The sequence below is a fragment of the Mercurialis annua genome, linkage group LG3 (genome assembly GCF_937616625.2).
Source record: "Mercurialis annua linkage group LG3, ddMerAnnu1.2, whole genome shotgun sequence".
Lineage (NCBI taxonomy): Eukaryota > Viridiplantae > Streptophyta > Magnoliopsida > Malpighiales > Euphorbiaceae > Mercurialis > Mercurialis annua.
In genome coordinates this window covers 56,951,845-56,969,950 of record NC_065572.1, presented here as the reverse complement: position 1 = coordinate 56,969,950, position 18,106 = coordinate 56,951,845, and the positions used below count along the sequence as shown (strand labels likewise).

Genomic DNA, 18,106 nt, shown 5'->3' with positions numbered 1-18,106 from the left:
TAGAATATCAAGATTACATGTGATGTTAATATTCTATGTTCAAGAATTGCATGAGATGTAATTGGTAAAGTGTTACCTACCTAAATAAACCACACTTAAAGTGATAAGCCAAAGCTTACTTGAAGTAGGGTGAAATATGGATCTTGTCTCACTATTATTTTTCAATTGTTGAAATTATCATTAAGGGTTTTTATATGAATTATGGATATATGTTGTGGGAATTTTATTGTGCCTTTTATTAAATGCTACTTGTATATTTATTGTTGTAGAGATGGCTACAAACACTACACATACTTTATCAGTGTGATCAATCCTTGAGAAGGATAAGTTCAATGGCATTAACTTTCTGGACTGGTACAGAAATCTAAGAATTGTTCTTAGGCAAGAAAGAAAGGAATATATCCTTGATCAACCCCTCCCTGAGGAACCAGCTCCTGCTGCTACTAGAGCTCAAAGGGATGCTTATACGAAGCATCTCAATGACTCTACAGATGTCACTTGCATTATGCTTGGATGCATGGAGAATGAACTCCAAAAGCAAATGATGGAATTGGATGCGAACACCATGATTACTGATCTCATGGAAATGTTCCAAGAGAGAGCAAGAATTGAAAGGTTCAATACCATCAAGGATTTGCTTTCTTGCAAGTTGACTACTAGCGGCTCAGTTAGTCCTCATGTTTTAAAGATGAAGGGTCATCTTGAACATTTGGACACGCTCGGTCTCCCAATTGCCCAAGAGTTGGCTACAGACATTGTTCTCCAATCTTTGCCTGAGGCTTATGATGGTTTCATCATGAACTTCAATATGCATAATATAGAGAAGACCACCACAGAGTTGCATGGGATGCTTCAAACTGCTGAAAAGAACATCAAGAATGAGATTAAGGATGTTCTTATGGTCAACAAGGGAAAGAGTATGAAAAGGTCTGGTAAGGGAAAGGGAAAGGCTTTCAAGAAGTCTAAACCCAAGTCCAAGTCCAAGCCCAAGACCAAGGATGAACTCAAAGCAAAACCGCCAAAGGAAGGAACTTGCTTTTTCTGCAAGGAACCTGGACATTGGAAAAGGAATTGCAAGAAATATCTGGATGATCTGAAGAAAAACAAGGGTAGTGAGACTACCACTTCAGGTATTCATGTTATAGAAATTAATTTTTCTACTTCTGATTCATGGATATTAGATCAGTGTTTTAAAAACCGAACCGGTGACGGAACCGGTCAAGTCAGCGGTTTGCGGTTTAACCGGTTTGACCGGTTCGATCGCCGGTCCAACCGGTTATACCTGTTTAAGTATAATTATGGATAACATGTAGCAACACTAGAATTTGTAACGTTATAGTCAGTTAAGTATGGGAAAAAAACAAAAAAGTAAAAAGGATAGATGTGATTGAATGTGATGGGATATGGAAAATTGTGTTCACATGGAATATTATGCAGAATTTGACTTTATAATTTCCAAATTCACTTTTTATTAATTACTTTTTTCTAACTTTCTATTTTTATTATCTTTCTATATATAAAATATTAGGTTACTCTTCTCTCTCAAGACAAACAACATATTCCTTTTCTAAAATACACAGTATTTATTAATTTTGCAGCCACCATTAAACATAAGATCAGAGCAAGTTTTTGAATTTCAAAAAATGAAGATTAAAATAAATCGAAAAGAAACTTTAGACAAAAGGTAAAAATTTAAGGCTAGTATCTTCTTTTCATCTGTTTAATTCTTCTTTCCTTCAAAAATACATACGAGCAAAACCACAGCACTAACAAACCTAGCAAAACTTTTACTATTTGCAGTTCAGTTTTCATCTTCCAACCGGGCGGTTTTAAGGAGTAACCGGTTCAACAGTTTAGCGGTTTTTAACAGTTTTTTCCGGTTTGAAGCGATTGAACCGGAAATCCGGTTTTCAGAGACCTCCGGATCCCGGTCGAACCGGCCGGTCCGGTCCGATTTTTAAAACACTGCAAGCTGGATCTGGATCTCACATTTGTACTAATGTGCAGGGTCTCAAAAGGAGTAGAAGTTTGATAAAAGGCGAAGTGGACCTACGAGTTGGTAATGGAGCAAGAGTTGCTGCTTTGGCTGTAAGGACTTATGAGTTATCTTTGCCTAGTGGACTTATTTTATCTTTGAACAATTGTTATTATGTACCTACCATGTGTAGGAATATTATTTCTGTTTCTTGTTTGGACAAGTATGGTTTTGAATTTATTATTACGAATAATAAATGCAGTATTTCGCATAATAACATTCTTTATGGATATGCTCCACGCAGTAGTGGTTGTTATATTTTAAATGTTGAAGACACTAATGAAAAATCAATCTATAACATCAATGCTAAGAAGTTTAAGTCAAATGATTGAAACTCTACTTATCTCTGGCATTGTCGTTTAGGCTATATAAATGAGAAACGCATATCAAAACTTCAAAGAGATGGACTTTTGAATTCATTTGATTATGAATCATTTGAAACATGTGAATCTTGTCTAATGGGCAAAATAACAAAAATACCTTTTATTGGACAAGGTGAAAGAGTTAAAAACTTATTGGGCCTTATACATACAGATGTATGTGGTCCATTAAGTACAAATGCTAGAGGTGGATTTCAGTACTTCATTACTTTTACTGATGATCTCAGTAGATATGGTTATGTTTATCTGATGAAACATAAATCTGAATCTTTTGAAAAGTTCAAAATATTTAAGAATGAAGTACACAATCAACTTGGTAAAAATATTAAAATACTAAGATCTGATCGAGGTGGTGAATATTTAAGCCAAGAATTTGTAGATCATCTAAGAGATTGTGGGATCGTTTCTCAACTGACTCCACCTGGAACACCACAATGGAATGGTGTGTCTGAACGGAGAAATCGAACTCTATTGGATATGGTTTGATCAATGATGAGTCAAACTGATCTTCCAATCTCATTTTGGGGTTATGCTTTAGAAACCGCTGCATTCATTTTGAATAGAGTTCTATCAAAGGCAGTTGAAAAGACACCATATGAGATATGGACTGGAAAAACTCCTAGTTTGTCTTTTTTTAAGATTTGGGGATGTCAAGCTTATGTGAAGCGACTAATTTCAGATAAATTAGCACCCAAATCTGAAAAATGCCTTTTTGTAGGATATCCTAAAGAAACTAAAGGATATTACTTCTACAATGCTTATGAGAACAAAGTGTTTGTTGCTAGAAATGGTGTCTTTTTGGAAAGAGAATTTATTTCCAAAGGAACCAGTGGGAGTACAGTACAACTTGAAGAAATTCAAGAACCACAAAGTAGCATTGTACCAAGTATGGAACCTCAAAAGAATCAACAAGCAATTGCTGAACCAGTACAAGTACCAAAAGGCCAAAGGAGGTCTGATAGGACACGTCATAATCCTATGAGATATGGATTTCTCATTACTGAGAACAATGATGTGATGATTGTGGATCAAGAAGAACCCACATCCTATCAAGAGGCCATAAATAGTCCTGACTCTGAAAAATGGCTCGAAGCCATGAGATCTGAAATGCAATCCATGTATGATAATCAAGTTTGGACCTTGATTGACCCAACAGATGGTGTAAAAACCATTGGGTGCAAATGGGTCTTCAAAATGAAGACTGACATGGATGGCAATGTGCATACTTATAAAGCAAGAATAGTTGCAAAAGGTTTCAGACAAATACATGGTATAGACTATGATGAAACCTTTTCACCAGTTGCTATGCTCAAATCCATTCGAATTCTCCTTGCCATAGCTGCATATTATGACTATGAGATATGGAAAATGGATGTCAAAACAGCGTTTCTTAATGGAAACTTACTTGAGGATGTGTACATGACACAACCTGAGGGTTTTGCCAGTCCAGAGAATTCTGGAAAGGTTTGCAAGCTTCAAAAATCCATTTACGGATTAAAGCAAGCTTCTCGGAGTTGGAATCTTCGTTTTGATGAAGCAATCAAAGAGTTTGGATTCATCAAGAATGAAGATTAACCTTGTGTGTACAAGAAGGTTAGTGGGAGCGCGATTGTTTTCTTAGTGCTTTATGTTGATGACATACTACTCATTGGAAACGACATTCCCATACTGCAAAATGTTAAATCATGGTTAGGGAAGTGTTTTTCAATGAAAGACTTGGGCGATGCTGCTTATATATTAGGCATCAAGATCTATAGAGATAGATCTAGAAGACTCATTGGCCTAAGTCAAAGCACTTATGTTGATAAGGTATTAAACAGGTTTAGTATGCAAGACTCCAAGAGAGGATTCTTGCCAATGTCACATGGCATCATTCTCAGCAAGACTCAGTGTCCTAAGACACAGGATGAGCGAGACCGCATGAGTAAGATTCCATATGCTTCTGCTATTGGATCTATCATCTATGCAATGTTGTGCACTCGACCTGATGTCTCGTATGCTTTGAGTACAGCGAGCAGATACCAGTCAAATCCAGGTGAAAGTCACTGGGCAGCAGTTAAGAACATCCTTAAGTACTTGAGAAGAACCAAGGATGCATTCTTGCTATATGGTGGTCAAGAAGATGAGCTTATTGTAAAGGGTTACACAGACGCTAGCTTCCAAACTGACATTGATGATTATAAATCCCAATCAGGATATGTGTTTTGTTTGAATGGAGGTGCTTTCAGCTGGAAGAACTCGAAGCAGGACACCGTTGCTGATTCTACAACAAAAGCTGAGTATATAGCTGCTTCAGACGCAGCTAAGGAGGCTGTGTGGATCAAAAAGTTCATAACTGGATTAGGAGTTGTTCTTAGTATATCTGATCCAGTGAACTTGTTATGTGATAACAATGGGGCCATAGCACAAGCAAAGGAGCCCAGATCACATCAGCGATCCAAACACATACTTAGACGTTATCATCTCATTCGAGAAATCATTGAGAGAGGAGACGTGAAGATATGCAGAGTTTCGACAAATGATAATGTTGCTGATCCGCTAACTAAGGCTCTTCCACAGCCTAAGTATCAGAGTCATACTAGGTCCACGGGAATTAGATTTAATGTAGATTGGGCCTAGTGCAAGTGGGAGATTGTTAGTGATATGCACTAGGTCAATCATGTTTGACCATGTTTGACTTTATCATTTTGTTATTTATTGATTGGCAGTTTTTATCATTTTATATTAATGATTAAAATACTTGAATGGTTAATTCTTTTTAAGGTCATCAAGTATGTGACTTGATAGTAGAACCCTTAGGTTTAATAAAAGAATTATATACCATCTATCCCTAGTCTTAATAGAACATTGAGACTATTATGATGTTGACTGATGATTATGTTTTACTAATCATGTATATGAGATATTAAGTCAAATCATAGGTGCTATTTGAGAAATAAGGCACTGGATGACCCACTGTGAGAATACTACATAGATCATTGTCATAAGTATTTCTCATTACAGTACTATTAGTATAATCCTTTGACCTTGAAATCATCATGGATTTCTACATAGCTATTTCATATTTTGATACAGTCTTACATTATCTTTAACAGGATAATGGAATAGATTGTCATTGGATATGAAAGTAACTATGTGAGAAATGTGAGTGATTGAGAAGGAATTTGTCTCTCATTTATTTGAGTAAGATATCTATGGGCCCCTTGAAGAAGATAGACTGAAGGAAATGCATGGCCATGCTAAATGAATTGATAAAGAGTTATCATTTTCAGTCTACTTAGAGTCAAGAAACAAATGATTGAATATTATAAGGATGACAGTACTATGCCTTATATTCAATCTGGATATTGAGAGACAAAGGGATTAAAATATTATTGTAAATGGTTAAATCGGATTGTCGATATTCGTATAACTTGGATAGTCATAATGTCTTGCTAGAGGCCACTTATGACTTTTGGGCTGAAATAGGGATTTCGAGCCTACTGCCAACGTTATATGAACCTACAGGGTCGCACACTAAGAACAGGCCCAAAACAGTTATGGGTTGTACAAGCCCAGTGTGATTAAGTGATTAATTATTATATATATATAATTCGTAATATATATATTTATATATATATATATATATATATTAATAAATATATGTATTAATTTAAAATTTAAGGATAAGTGTTTTCCTTAATTTATTATTTTTTGGAAGATAATAAATATAGTAATTAATATATATGGATGATTATCAAAAAGGAGTTTTTGATAAACATAAACTTGTAGAATTGCAATGAGATTGAAATTCGAATTTGTCTCAAACTCTAGTGTTGTTGTATCACTATAAATACACATTAAGCAATTGGTTTGAGAATCACGAAATTCATTATTCACTAAATCACTAAAAATTCGAAATTGCTTGTGACGCAATAGTGCTTGCACACAAGCACTAGTTTTGTCTAAGGTCTGTTCGTGTGGATACTCGTAGAGGACGCATTTTTTTGGAGGCGTTTCTGATCCGAGGCCAGGTATCACCAAAGTGAACCACCTCCTTCCTTCCTACATTGCTGTTGAATTCGACATACAAGTAAGTATTAATTCTGTAGTTAATCTATTTATTCGAATTACATGGATCTTGGTTTGGGTTTTAGATAAAATTTTTGAAATTCCGCTGCGTTATGAACCTAGAAAACCCAACACACAAGTGCTGCGAAGAAAGGAAGATGACGAGGTGCAAAGGCCCACAAACACTAGCATAGTTAATGGAAAGTATTAAAAAGGAGGCATTTCAAAGTGCTCATACTGTGGAAAACAAGGGCACAACAAGAAATGGCATGAAAAACACGGTTCAGCTGCACCTGTAAGTATATTTGAATGTGTTTAACTTAATATTATAATTTATTGCTTACTAAAATTAAACATTATTGCAGGGCACAAGTAGAAAACCACTTGGACATACTGCTTCATCTTCTGCAGTCATTCCACCTTCTGCTCCTCCAGTCATTCCACCTTCTGGACCTACTGAAGATGACCATGAAGATACTCATGACATGCCTTCACCTCCAGTTACTCAAGATATGCCTCCTCCTGCTCCTACTCAAGAAGAGCAAAAGCTAGTACCAGATAAAAACTTTGAAAAGACCCTTTATAATCAGCTGATCTTTTAAAATGACACAATCATTTTTTAGTTTCAACGATATTCATATAATTTTAAAAATCGAAAAATTATGATTTTAAAAACTCAAAAATTTCACTCTTTTATTTTGTTAGAAGAATTAAAATGATCCGGTTTAGTCAAGTTCAAGATAAAAATAATCTGATTCATTCAAAAATGATTTTTTTTAATATTTTGTACCAAGTCGAAAGGGTCAAATAATCCCCTATTCATGTAAAATCAAAACAAAATATGAATCACGTAGTTGGATTTTTTTAATAAACTAGAGGCTTTATTAATTCAGATTTGAAGCAATTACACGAGTAATTTTATCGAACCAATCCTGCTGAATTGACATAGAACGAGAAGCTTGCGAGAGAATGTGCTGCCACATTTCCAGACCGTCTTACATAATTAAAACAAAAATCCCTATGTTGCTTCACTAGCCGAATACAATCATCAATAAGAGCCTCTATACCTGTCTTCAGAGGGAGATGGATATCCAAGATTACCTCCAACACGTCAGATTCGATGCTAACACAGGGAACATCACGAAGCCAACTAAGCGCTTCCTTAATAGCAATAGTCTCCCCATTCTTGCAGAGCAAGAACTTGGAAAAGAAATTAATATAGCTTGCACCAATCTACCGCCATTATCTCTAACAACAAAACCAATGCCACTGCTATCCGAAAAGACTGCGGCATTAACATTTGTGAAATGGAAAAACTTTGAAAAGACCCTATATAATCAGCTGATCTTTTAAAATGACAGTCATTTTTGAGTTTCAACGATATTCATATAATTTTAAAAATCTAAAAATTATAATTTTAAAAATTCAAAAATTTCACTCTTTTATTACATGTTGATTTTGTTTTGATTTTATGTTGATTTCATATTAATCTTGAAAATGAGTTTAAAAAAAATGAAAATTAGGATAAAAAAATTAAATTAGTCATTTTATTATATGATGCTTTTTTTAATTTTAAAATAGGCAAAAAAACGTGAAAATGTCAAAACAAATCAAGTCAAAAAAGTTAAAAAAATTAAATATTGGTTTTAGGTTGATTTTATTTTGATGTTATGTTGATATCATGTTAATTTTATGTTGATATTATGTTGATATAATATTAATGATTTTAAGTAAATGAGAAACAAAAGTAATAAAAACCAGAATTCCAAACAACTGAATTCAATAAAAACAATTAACATAATCAAGTACTTAATACAATATGAAAAAACTAAAAAATAGCTGAACTAAATCAAAAAGGCAAGTGTATACTCAATAAAACTAAATATAAGAATTCCAACATTTAACATGATTTCAATAATATTTCCACATCGTCTGATACTTCCTTAGCATCTTTGACCGTAGTACGCTACTTTAGTGCATCCTCCTCAGTCAATTCTTCACCAATATAAATATTTGGTTGCAATGTAGCTGCGAAAATCTGAGTATGCTTAAGCAAAAACCTATTTGACTACGGGAGAAACGTGATTGTCCTTACTCGTGATAGATTCATCAACTTGCAAACTATAACCATATTTCATTTTAAATTTAACTTGGCAGATCCTTAAAAGAAAAACTGAATAATAAGCTGAACAAATTCAATCACAATATAATTATAACTTCGTTAATCAAATTGATCAGTTAATCATAGCAAATTCACACATTGAGACCAATACTTTTAACCTTATTATCAACTACAATTGGAAAATCAAACTTACATTAAACTAAGAGCAAAATGATTCTCAAGAAAAAAATTGAATTGCATTCTCAATTGCATTAACTACATATTTTGGTCCTAAAACAACTCTTAATAAATGATCAGTTAGCCTTAACAATAAAATTATGTAGAAAAGCATTATATTATGATTTTAGTTTATATAAAATCAAACATTAACAATATCCTTTGTCTAAAGCATATCTGAGCTAATTATATCATAAAACAAATATAATTAAAAAACAAATCACAAAAATCAAAAATATTCATACCTTAACTCCATGAACTCGACTCGTCGGAATCGCAGGTGAAGGCAGAACGGCGGCGGAAGCAAAACAACGATGGAAGGATGGTGAAAATGGACTGGCTGCGGCAGCGAAAACGGTGAAGGCGGAACAACAACGGCGGTGCAAGGATGGTGAAGATGGACGAACAATTCAGTACGAGTTTGACGAGATTTAAGCGAAATGAGTGAAAATGGATTAATGGAGATCGTGAGAATAAGAAGAAATCATGGAGAGAAGAGGAAAAATTCCTAACTGAGAGAAATAAGAATAAACATACAAAAAAATTGAAATTTAGATTATCATTAAATGACAATGAGGTAGGAAATTGAGTTGGACAGTATAAAAGTAGATGGTGGCCCATTTACCTTATTATGTAGGGCTTTTTACAGAAACATGCATCTTTTGTAGAAATATAACTTTTATACGGACCATAGTTTTCAATATGAAAACTACCGTCAGCGCTGAAAATTATAACTTTTATACGGATGTCATATATAAGCTGACCAAGTCAAACCCTCATAAATCAAATAATTTTCTCTCTCATCACAATTAGATTTTCTCTCCTCGCTCTCAGCTCATCTCTCTCAGCTCATCTCTCTCAGCTCCTCTCCCTCAACTTTTATCTCTCTCAATTCGTGTTCTTCTACACTGAAATATCAAATTAATCTTCAGATCGGCGTTTTTCTCTCTCAGATAAGATCTTACAGCCAACTGTTATTCATCTTCATCAACAGTTTGAAAAATCGAGAAAATATAGATCTCCATAAGCAGTAAGACTCAAATTTATACTTTCTTCTTGTAGATTTTGATATTAATGTATTTGTAATGTTGATTAAATATATAAACATACGTAATAATTGAAATTCTAAAACAAAATCTTAAACTACATTATAAACTGAAACAATGTTGATTTTTTATTTGAATGTTGACTTTCAATCAGGAATGGATACAATTGCAACTTTTATTCAGTATAATGGCTATTGGAATGATAAACTCCAGTATACAGATTTTTCTGTTAAGGGACTTCTTATTCCAAAAGATTCTAGTATGAATAATCTTGAACAATTATTGGCAAACCAGCTACAAGTGAATTTAGAAGAAGAAAATCTGAAAATCAAGTATCAGGTAAAGTAAATTTATTAATTCTTTCAATACAAACTTATTAAAATTTGTGTTGATAAAATCATGTAAGAATATAATTGCTATTATTATGTTTACATATTGTTAATATTATGTTAATGATGTATTAATGTTATATAATTTTTCAAATATGTAGTGTTTTATTGTTGACTTCATGTTGACAACATGTTGATCTATATTTAAACTTTGTTTATTTTAAAATTTATACAGGTTAAACCAGATTATCCACCGCTAATAATACAAGATAATGATGCTTTAGTATTCTACTTCCAGATGAAAAGCAAACAATCAGATCCAACACAGTTTCCACTTTGCATTGAAATTGAAAAAAAAATGAGAGATATATCATTATATGTTTCATCATCGAGATCAACACAACAAAACATCAACAGAAATGCAGAAGTTTGTCAACAGCAAGACAACTCAACAAATATTGATAATTCAGAGTCGGTTTCAAACATGTTTCAATATGCAACAAATGTCGGAAATTTGTTAAATGAAGATCAAGAAGTCGAGAGCCCGTACGTAGAGAATATGGTCATTGATGAAGTAAAGGCGATAGAAATAGAAGAAGGGCAGAAATACAAAGACAAGCGCACGTTGAAGACTATATTAAGCATTTATGCAATCAACAATCATTTCCAATTCAGATCTTACAAGTCGTGCAAGATTGAATATATAGCAATCTGCAATGAACCAGAGTGTGAATGGAAACTGAGATCTTCGAGAAATAAAAGATCAAATGTCTTTATCGTGCGAAAATTCAACAAGGTGCACAGCTGCAAAGTGGGAGAGAGAATGGCTGATAAAAGACAAGCCACGTCAGATTTAATTGGAAATTTTGTAAAAGATAAGTATGCAAACTTCAAAACTGTTTATACGCCGGCCGATATTATTAGAGACATGAAGAAAGAGTATGGAGTCGAACTGACGTACCAAAAAGCATGGCGGTCAAAAGAAAAGGGATTAGAGCTTACAAGGGGTAATCCAGCTGAATCATACCGATTACTGCCTTCTTATCTACATGCGCTCAAATCAACAAATCCAGGTTCTGTAGCTGAATTGGAAACAAAAGAAGAGAGATTCCTTTATGTTTTCATATCGTTGAATGCATCAATTCAGGGTTGGGGGTTTTGCAAACCAGTAATTGTTGTTGACGGTACGTTCCTAAAGGCAGCTTACGGAGGAACGCTTCTAACGGCAGCAACTCAAGATGCTGCAAATAAAATTTTTCCTCTAGCATTTTGTGTCGTAGATTCAGAAAATGATGCTTCGTGGGAATGGTTTTTCAACAAAGTTAGAGAAACATTTGGTGTGAGAGAGGGAATGTGCATCATTTCAGATCGACACGACAGTATTAAAAAAGCAATTGAAAAAGTATACCCGGAAGCACATCATGGAATCTGTACTTACCATCTTTTTAACAATGTCAAAGCAAGATATAGACGAGCAAAAGGTGAAATCAGAGAGCACTTTTTTGGGGCAGCAAAAGCATATACGCTTGAGCAGTTTGGGAAACACATGGAAGAACTTGACAAATTTGACCCAAAGATAAGGGAGTACCTAAATGACGTTGGTTTCGAAAAATGGACAACACTTTATTCCACCAACAACAGGTATTCAACAATGACTTCAAACATTGCTGAGTCATTAAATGCAACAAACATAGCTGCAAGAGAACTTCCTATAACGACCATGCTTGAGTTTCTACGTTCCCTTGTGCAAAAATGGACTCATGCAAACAGAATTTGTGCAAGATCATTAAAGACAGATATGTCAAAAGTAGCTGAAGATATATTGAATGAAAACTACATTCGATCTCTGCATCTAACGGTATTTCTAAAAATTAAAATTTGTTAATAAGTTGTTGATTTGATGTTAATATGTTGTTGACTTGTTGTTAATATATTGTTGATCTATCAAATCATGTGTTGATTTTTTAACTGAATTCTTTGTTATCAGGTCAGCCCAGCAAATGACAATATATATACTGTGACTAAAACAAAAACACCCTTCTCGGTTAATTTGGAAACAGGAACATGTTGCTGCAGAAGGTTTCAAACAGATAGAATTCCTTGCGCACATGCAGTTGCTGTTATAAGGAAATACAACAAGGATCCTTTGCTCTATTGTTCCAAATACTACATGAAGGAAACGTACGTCAACACGTACAACCACACAGTATATCCTATGACAAATAAATCAACATGGAATACGCCGCAAGAAATAAAAGATATAATCGTGCTGCCTCCTGAATCAAGAACCAAATCCGGCAGACCAAAAAAGAAGCGCATATTGGGAGGACATGAAAAAAAGTCAAAAAATAAATGCGGAGCTTGCAAGAAGACGGGACACAATAAAAAAACATGCAGAAGATGATTATGATTCAGGAAAGATTTATTTGTATTAAATAAAAATACTTTGAATTCATTTCATATATTTCATAAAACAATATGACTTTTGCTGAAATTTTACATTTAATGTTGACCTTCTGTTACTATTATGTTAATTTCATGTTGATAATTAGTATTTTCAAATGGAAAAATTTGTCAAATCATAAAATTACCATTTTATGGATGGTTCATATATTGTTCATAAAAAACCATATCATAAACTACCACATTTATGGATGGTTCACATATTGTTCATAAACTAAAATATCATAAACTAACATATTTATGTTGACCTTGTGTTACTATTATGTTAATCTCATGTTGATAATTAGTAAGATTAATAAATAATAGTAGTAAAGTATTGTACTTAAATATTCAAATAGAATGAAAAAACACACTGCTCTTTTTTAAAAGCTATGTTAAAATGCTGTTGATTATGTGTTAATTTAGTGTTAATAAACTAACATTAACATTTTGATAAAAATGTTAATAGCGGGATAAAATAATACAATTTAATTCAATTTGTTAATGAGCAAAAATAGTAAAAAAAGATACATCAATCAACTAAATATATAATAAAAACTTAAAATATAATCAAGTAATAACATCAACATTCTGAAAACAACAAAAAAAAAACAGCGTATGATTCAAATTCAGAATAACATAACAAAAATAACAAAATACTAAAAATAAAAACAGAACCAACAACCTATATTTTTCTATGCATTCAAATCTTTTCGAGGTCCTGCTTCTTCTTCACCATCACTTACAAGATTCACACTTTGCTTCCACCTCCCATACTTAATCAAGCTTTGAACAAGCCTATTACGGTACGTTTCCATTTCCATTAATGAAAATGTAGAAGGAATTCTCTTAGAACTTATGAAATGCTCCGCAAATAAACAGACAAACGCACCACAATCGCTGCATAATAAAATGAAACAAGTTAAAAATACGGAAAAAAAATCAACATAAAAACAAATAATGTAGAAACAAAAAACAAAAGAACTGACCTGTCACTTTGAACTGGCATATAGGGAACATTTTCATATGAAAATGACTCGTATCTGCTGTCCAAACTTGAAGTAAGAGCAAATGAACTAGAACTAGTCCTCGTTGAATAAAAGTCCATGTTCTTCAGAAATTTGGGAAGATAATGGATGTAAGCTTGCATATAATTGTGAACAATGGCATCCATCGTCGGACTCTTCATCGAATTGTAAACATAAACCTTACAATCTTCAAAGTTAACACGCGCGAGAATCCAATGATTTGGATCTGTAACAATGATAGGAATGAGAAGATCATCGATTTCAGTCCATGGCTTTGAGTATCCACACCCTTGACCCACGTAATATTCAAGAATCGTATTACTGGCGTTAATTTCAATAGACTTCGAACCGGCAGCAAGAAAAGATCGATATTCTGCCTCCAAAATCTGACCAAAACTAGAGTCTGCAGTTGTAAAATTTGGCTTCCGGATATTCAACAATACACTCTTCTTTCTCAAATAGTGGAAGACAGTATCAACATGCTGTCACAGAAAAAACAATCAACAAAGTTTTAAATTAGAATAAAAAAATTAATGCATAAAAACAAAACAAAATTAAACTTACAGATGTAGAGAGTTCACAGCCCACAAAATTTAATGTATGCAGCCATTTCTTCTTCGCTTGTAGTTCGCCAGCAAACTTAAAAGGAGGATCAATTACACCATATCTACCGGTAAAAATTCTAATAAACAAAAAAATAATCAACAGTAAATTAATTGACATGTAAAAAAAACAAATTAATTAAAAAAGGTAATACAATTAAATTACCGAAGCTTCTTATTAAATCCTTGTTCAACCCAATTAAAGATTTCACAATCTTTATAAGCATCTAGCAAGCTATACTCATTATCCATAAAAGGGCACGGATAATCTTCAAATGAAGCTACATTCACAACTGTAAAAAAATCAACACATTATCAAAAACTATATGTGCAGAAATATCTCAATTGACTATAAGACAAATCAATAACACGTAGGATATATGTTGACATGTTGTTAACATTGTGTTAATATTCAGTTGATATAAAAGCATAAAATTTAAAACAAATATTAACAACATGTTAACTACTTGTTGATAAAGAAATATGAGAAAACATTACCAGGTTGAGAAGCTGCTTGACTTGATAACAATGCCTATATAAAAAACAAAATATAAATATCCAAACTGAAAAATACAACTACAATTACACTACAAGAAACTCACATCAGCCTCACGAGTACTATATATAGAAACAAGTTGCTCGTCAAGTCTAGCCAATTCAGAATCAGTAAAAACGACATCTGAATCCTCCATTGATATCTTCATATAAAACAAAAAACAAATAAGAAACAAGTAACAGTATTATTATAAACTGGTAATAAAATATCAAAATATACATACCTGATTATCAACAAACGCAGATTTATCAGACACTTCTTGCTTTTCTTTATCACCATTATCTTTACCATCAACTCTATGCGGTAAGACTTCATTATCGTCCTTTCGACGCTCTTTATCACTCTCATGCTAAAGTTGAGACATAAAATAAACACCATATTCACAATATTAAAAATAAATTAAAACAATATATAAAATGAATTAAAAATATACCGCAACATCAGCTGATTTCTCAAAAAATTGGTTCATCTTTATCACAAAACTGTTAAGAGCAGCACCAACTTCTGAAATGTCCTTTTTCAAATCAACATGATAATCTTCCATTTGCTTCTTAACATGATTCTGCTCAGATTTCATACTCATAATTTGCTTCTCAAGGTTACAGACCTTCTCAAAAACAGTGTTAAGATTATGTTGATTTCCTGTTGATTGACTAGGATTTACAGCATTTGTGTCAATTAAATCATCAGCTACAGCATTAACACTTTGTCTTCTATCAGAAGCAGCTTGCTTCTTCTGTATTCCAAAAAAGCCATCCAACATTAAGCTATTCCTTTCATCAATGGTAGGTATAATCCTTGTATACTCCAGCTGCATTTAAAAAACAGTTAAAACACATTTAAAAAAAATGGAAACAACAAAGATAACATTATAATTAATATAAATTACCTTGGACCCTAAACTGAAAAACTCAGTGTCCAACACACTCAAATTCACAGATTTGCCAACACTCCAGTTCAAGCATCTTGGAATATAGCTGCCAAGCTTCGTAGAAATAACACCATCTGAAGTCGGGAAGCACTCATAAAACAGATATTGCAGGACAATAGGAAAGCCAACCACTCTGTAATAACCATATTCTTGCTTTTGGCAAATATGTTTGCTCTTAAACGACCTAAGAGTGACAGCAAAAACTTCTTTACCCCACGGGTATGAGTTATAGTCCCTGGAATCAATAATGTCTAAATGGTGCCGCTCCACCAAAGTAACATCAACAGCAGACAGAAAATATATTTCTAACACATATAAAAAAGCAATTTTAACAGCATCTTCGTCCGACTCCCATCGCTTAGACAAAAAGCACTCTGTAACGGACTGTCTGTTCAACTTGGATACGCCAACAAAATACTTCTCGACCAAAGAATTAGTCTTATCAACATCAACAATCTTCTGAATTTCCCCAACACAATTCAGACCAGTTAGCACAGCAAATTCCTCTATGCTGAATCTAATTCTTAAATTGTTAACACCAATCCAAAGTTCGTCTCGTTGCGGATGATTAAGCTGTCTTGACAGGAGAGAGTGTATCACTTGACCATGCAAACTAAAAGCAGGCAAATCCAAAACAAAACCAAAAGAAGTCTCCTTAAACAGTTTAAGTTGCTCCTCAGACAAATTCCTTTTCAAATTATCCACAACTTTCTGCTTCATACAGTGATCAACCCTTGTAGAAGAATATTGAGTATGATTCCATCGGGGAGACCACATCTATTAAGAAACATAGCAAATACAATAAGATAGTATATAAACAAAAACAATGTGCAACAACTAAACATAATGTCAATATACATAAATTTTTTTAAAAAATGGCAAGTTAAAAACTCAGACACAATATTTACATTTGAAAAAACAATATATCAACATAACATTAACAGCAACTCAACATCATATTAACAAACCGAAATATTCAAAAACAAAAATATACAAAATAGTTAAAAAAATGAAAAAAAATAAAGAATTAACAAAAGATAACCTGACTGGGATCACCAATAACTACTTCAGATTTAGGTGACTGAAGAGAAGCTTTTTTCTTAACAGCAGAAGAAGGAGACTTATTCTTCACAGGCTGTAACAAATACAAGAATGTAAACATAATATCAACATAAAATAAACATTATATTTAAAAATAATTTAACATTTCAAATTACCTTATAGCACTCATCAGCTTGTTCTTCTTTAGTATCAACAATTTCAGAAGAAGTTTTTTTATTCAAAACACCAGAACTTGATCTTCTATTCACAGCCTAGGAAATCAACATAAAAGTAACATTTACTAAACAGAATGTAAACATTAAATACCAAAATAAAAAAGATGTTTAACACAACTGTAAAGCAAGAAAAATTAAAAAAATAATATTAATAACTTACCTTCACTAACTTATTAACAGAAACATCTTCAGATTCAGACTTTTGAAGAGGAATTCGTTTTTTCAAAATAGAAGTTGGAATAGTGATTTTTTTCTGAACAACAGGTTGCTGAAAAGGAAAATAAAGATTTCAAAAAACAATTAAGACATATATGTACAACAATAATAAAAACAACATAAAAAAATAAAAACAAAAACAGTTTAATACCTTATCAACATTGTCTACATTGTCAGCAGCACTATCCAAATCAGTAGATTCAAAAGAAACTTTTCTTTTAACACCGGTCTTTTTCTTCAAAGTTTTCTCAGGAGAGTTAGGTTTAACAGCATGGCTTGGACTGTTAGTAGTTTCAGAAGAAACTTGATTCACTGCTTTTTTCACGGTATACGATGCCTTTAATTTCGCAAGTTCGACAGCAATCGAATCAGTACCAACACTCGGACTACTCTTAACACGCTTAGAAGAACGGACAGGCTGCTTCGCTAACTTTGGAACAGCAGTTGCAACTTCAGTTTCAACAGTTTCTGACTTTAAAAGGTTTGAATCAACCACAGCATCTCTCTTTCTTCGACGCTCAAAAGCACGAACGACTTTAGGTTTATTTCCTTTAGACACTAAATCCTCCTTTTCAGATACATCCTTAACATTTTCCACTGAACTACGCTGCTCTATTGCATCAGCTACATTCATTTCTCCAACACCAAATGTAGCTTTTTCCAACACTTCACCTTGACTCTTTAAAACGGAATCAACTAATTCAGAATCAATTGTAACAGACGGTTCATTCTGAATAGATTCAGAATCTTCATTCCTCAGAACACCAGCAATAAAAGTTTCTTGCGACATTGTTTCATCCACACTTTTATCCACAGATTGCGAATCAGAATCCATGGCAACAGACGGAAGTCCTCTCGACGGTCTATGACCAACTG

The 18,106-nt window shown here is 33.2% G+C and overlaps 2 protein-coding genes across 2 annotated transcripts; one reads left to right on the top strand and one right to left on the bottom strand.

Moving 5' to 3' along the window:
* Positions 1 to 9,440: 9,440 nt before the first annotated feature.
* Positions 9,441 to 12,706, top strand: LOC126674910 (uncharacterized). Its single transcript, XM_050369456.2, has 4 exons — positions 9,441 to 9,833; positions 10,004 to 10,188; positions 10,414 to 12,036; positions 12,166 to 12,706. The coding sequence occupies exons 2-4, from the start codon at positions 10,006 to 10,008 to the stop codon at positions 12,580 to 12,582; spliced, it is 2,223 nt and encodes a 740-aa protein (XP_050225413.1). The 5' UTR covers positions 9,441 to 9,833; positions 10,004 to 10,005; the 3' UTR covers positions 12,583 to 12,706.
* A 484-nt stretch (positions 12,707 to 13,190) lies between these two features.
* Positions 13,191 to 16,909, bottom strand: LOC126672710 (uncharacterized). The gene is made up of 11 exons (XM_050366666.2): positions 16,780 to 16,909; positions 15,696 to 16,514; positions 15,240 to 15,617; positions 15,030 to 15,155; positions 14,853 to 14,948; positions 14,749 to 14,782; positions 14,417 to 14,543; positions 14,213 to 14,330; positions 13,610 to 14,130; positions 13,367 to 13,520; positions 13,191 to 13,211 (listed from the first exon to the last, which is right to left on the bottom strand). The coding sequence occupies exons 1-11, from the start codon at positions 16,897 to 16,899 to the stop codon at positions 13,191 to 13,193; spliced, it is 2,514 nt and encodes an 837-aa protein (XP_050222623.2). The 5' UTR covers positions 16,900 to 16,909.
* Between the last annotated feature and the right edge of the window lie 1,197 nt (positions 16,910 to 18,106).

What these genes read in the sequence shown, in the direction of transcription:
- LOC126674910 (XM_050369456.2), top strand. Translation starts at nt 10,006, where the DNA reads ATGGATACAATTGCAACTTTTATTCAGTATAATGGCTATTGGAATGAT. An exon ending in ATCTGAAAATCAAGTATCAG is followed by an intron (nt 10,189 to 10,413) that starts GTAAAGTAAATT and finishes AAATTTATACAG; the next exon opens with GTTAAACCAGATTATCCACC. An exon ending in TTCGATCTCTGCATCTAACG is followed by an intron (nt 12,037 to 12,165) that starts GTATTTCTAAAA and finishes CTTTGTTATCAG; the next exon opens with GTCAGCCCAGCAAATGACAA.
- LOC126672710 (XM_050366666.2), bottom strand. Translation starts at nt 16,899, where the DNA reads ATGTTTACATTCTTGTATTTGTTACAGCCTGTGAAGAATAAGTCTCCT. An exon ending in AGAAATCAGCTGATGTTGCG is followed by an intron (nt 15,156 to 15,239) that starts GTATATTTTTAA and finishes TCTCAACTTTAG; the next exon opens with CATGAGAGTGATAAAGAGCG. An exon ending in ATGCCAGTTCAAAGTGACAG is followed by an intron (nt 13,521 to 13,609) that starts GTCAGTTCTTTT and finishes TTTATTATGCAG; the next exon opens with CGATTGTGGTGCGTTTGTCT.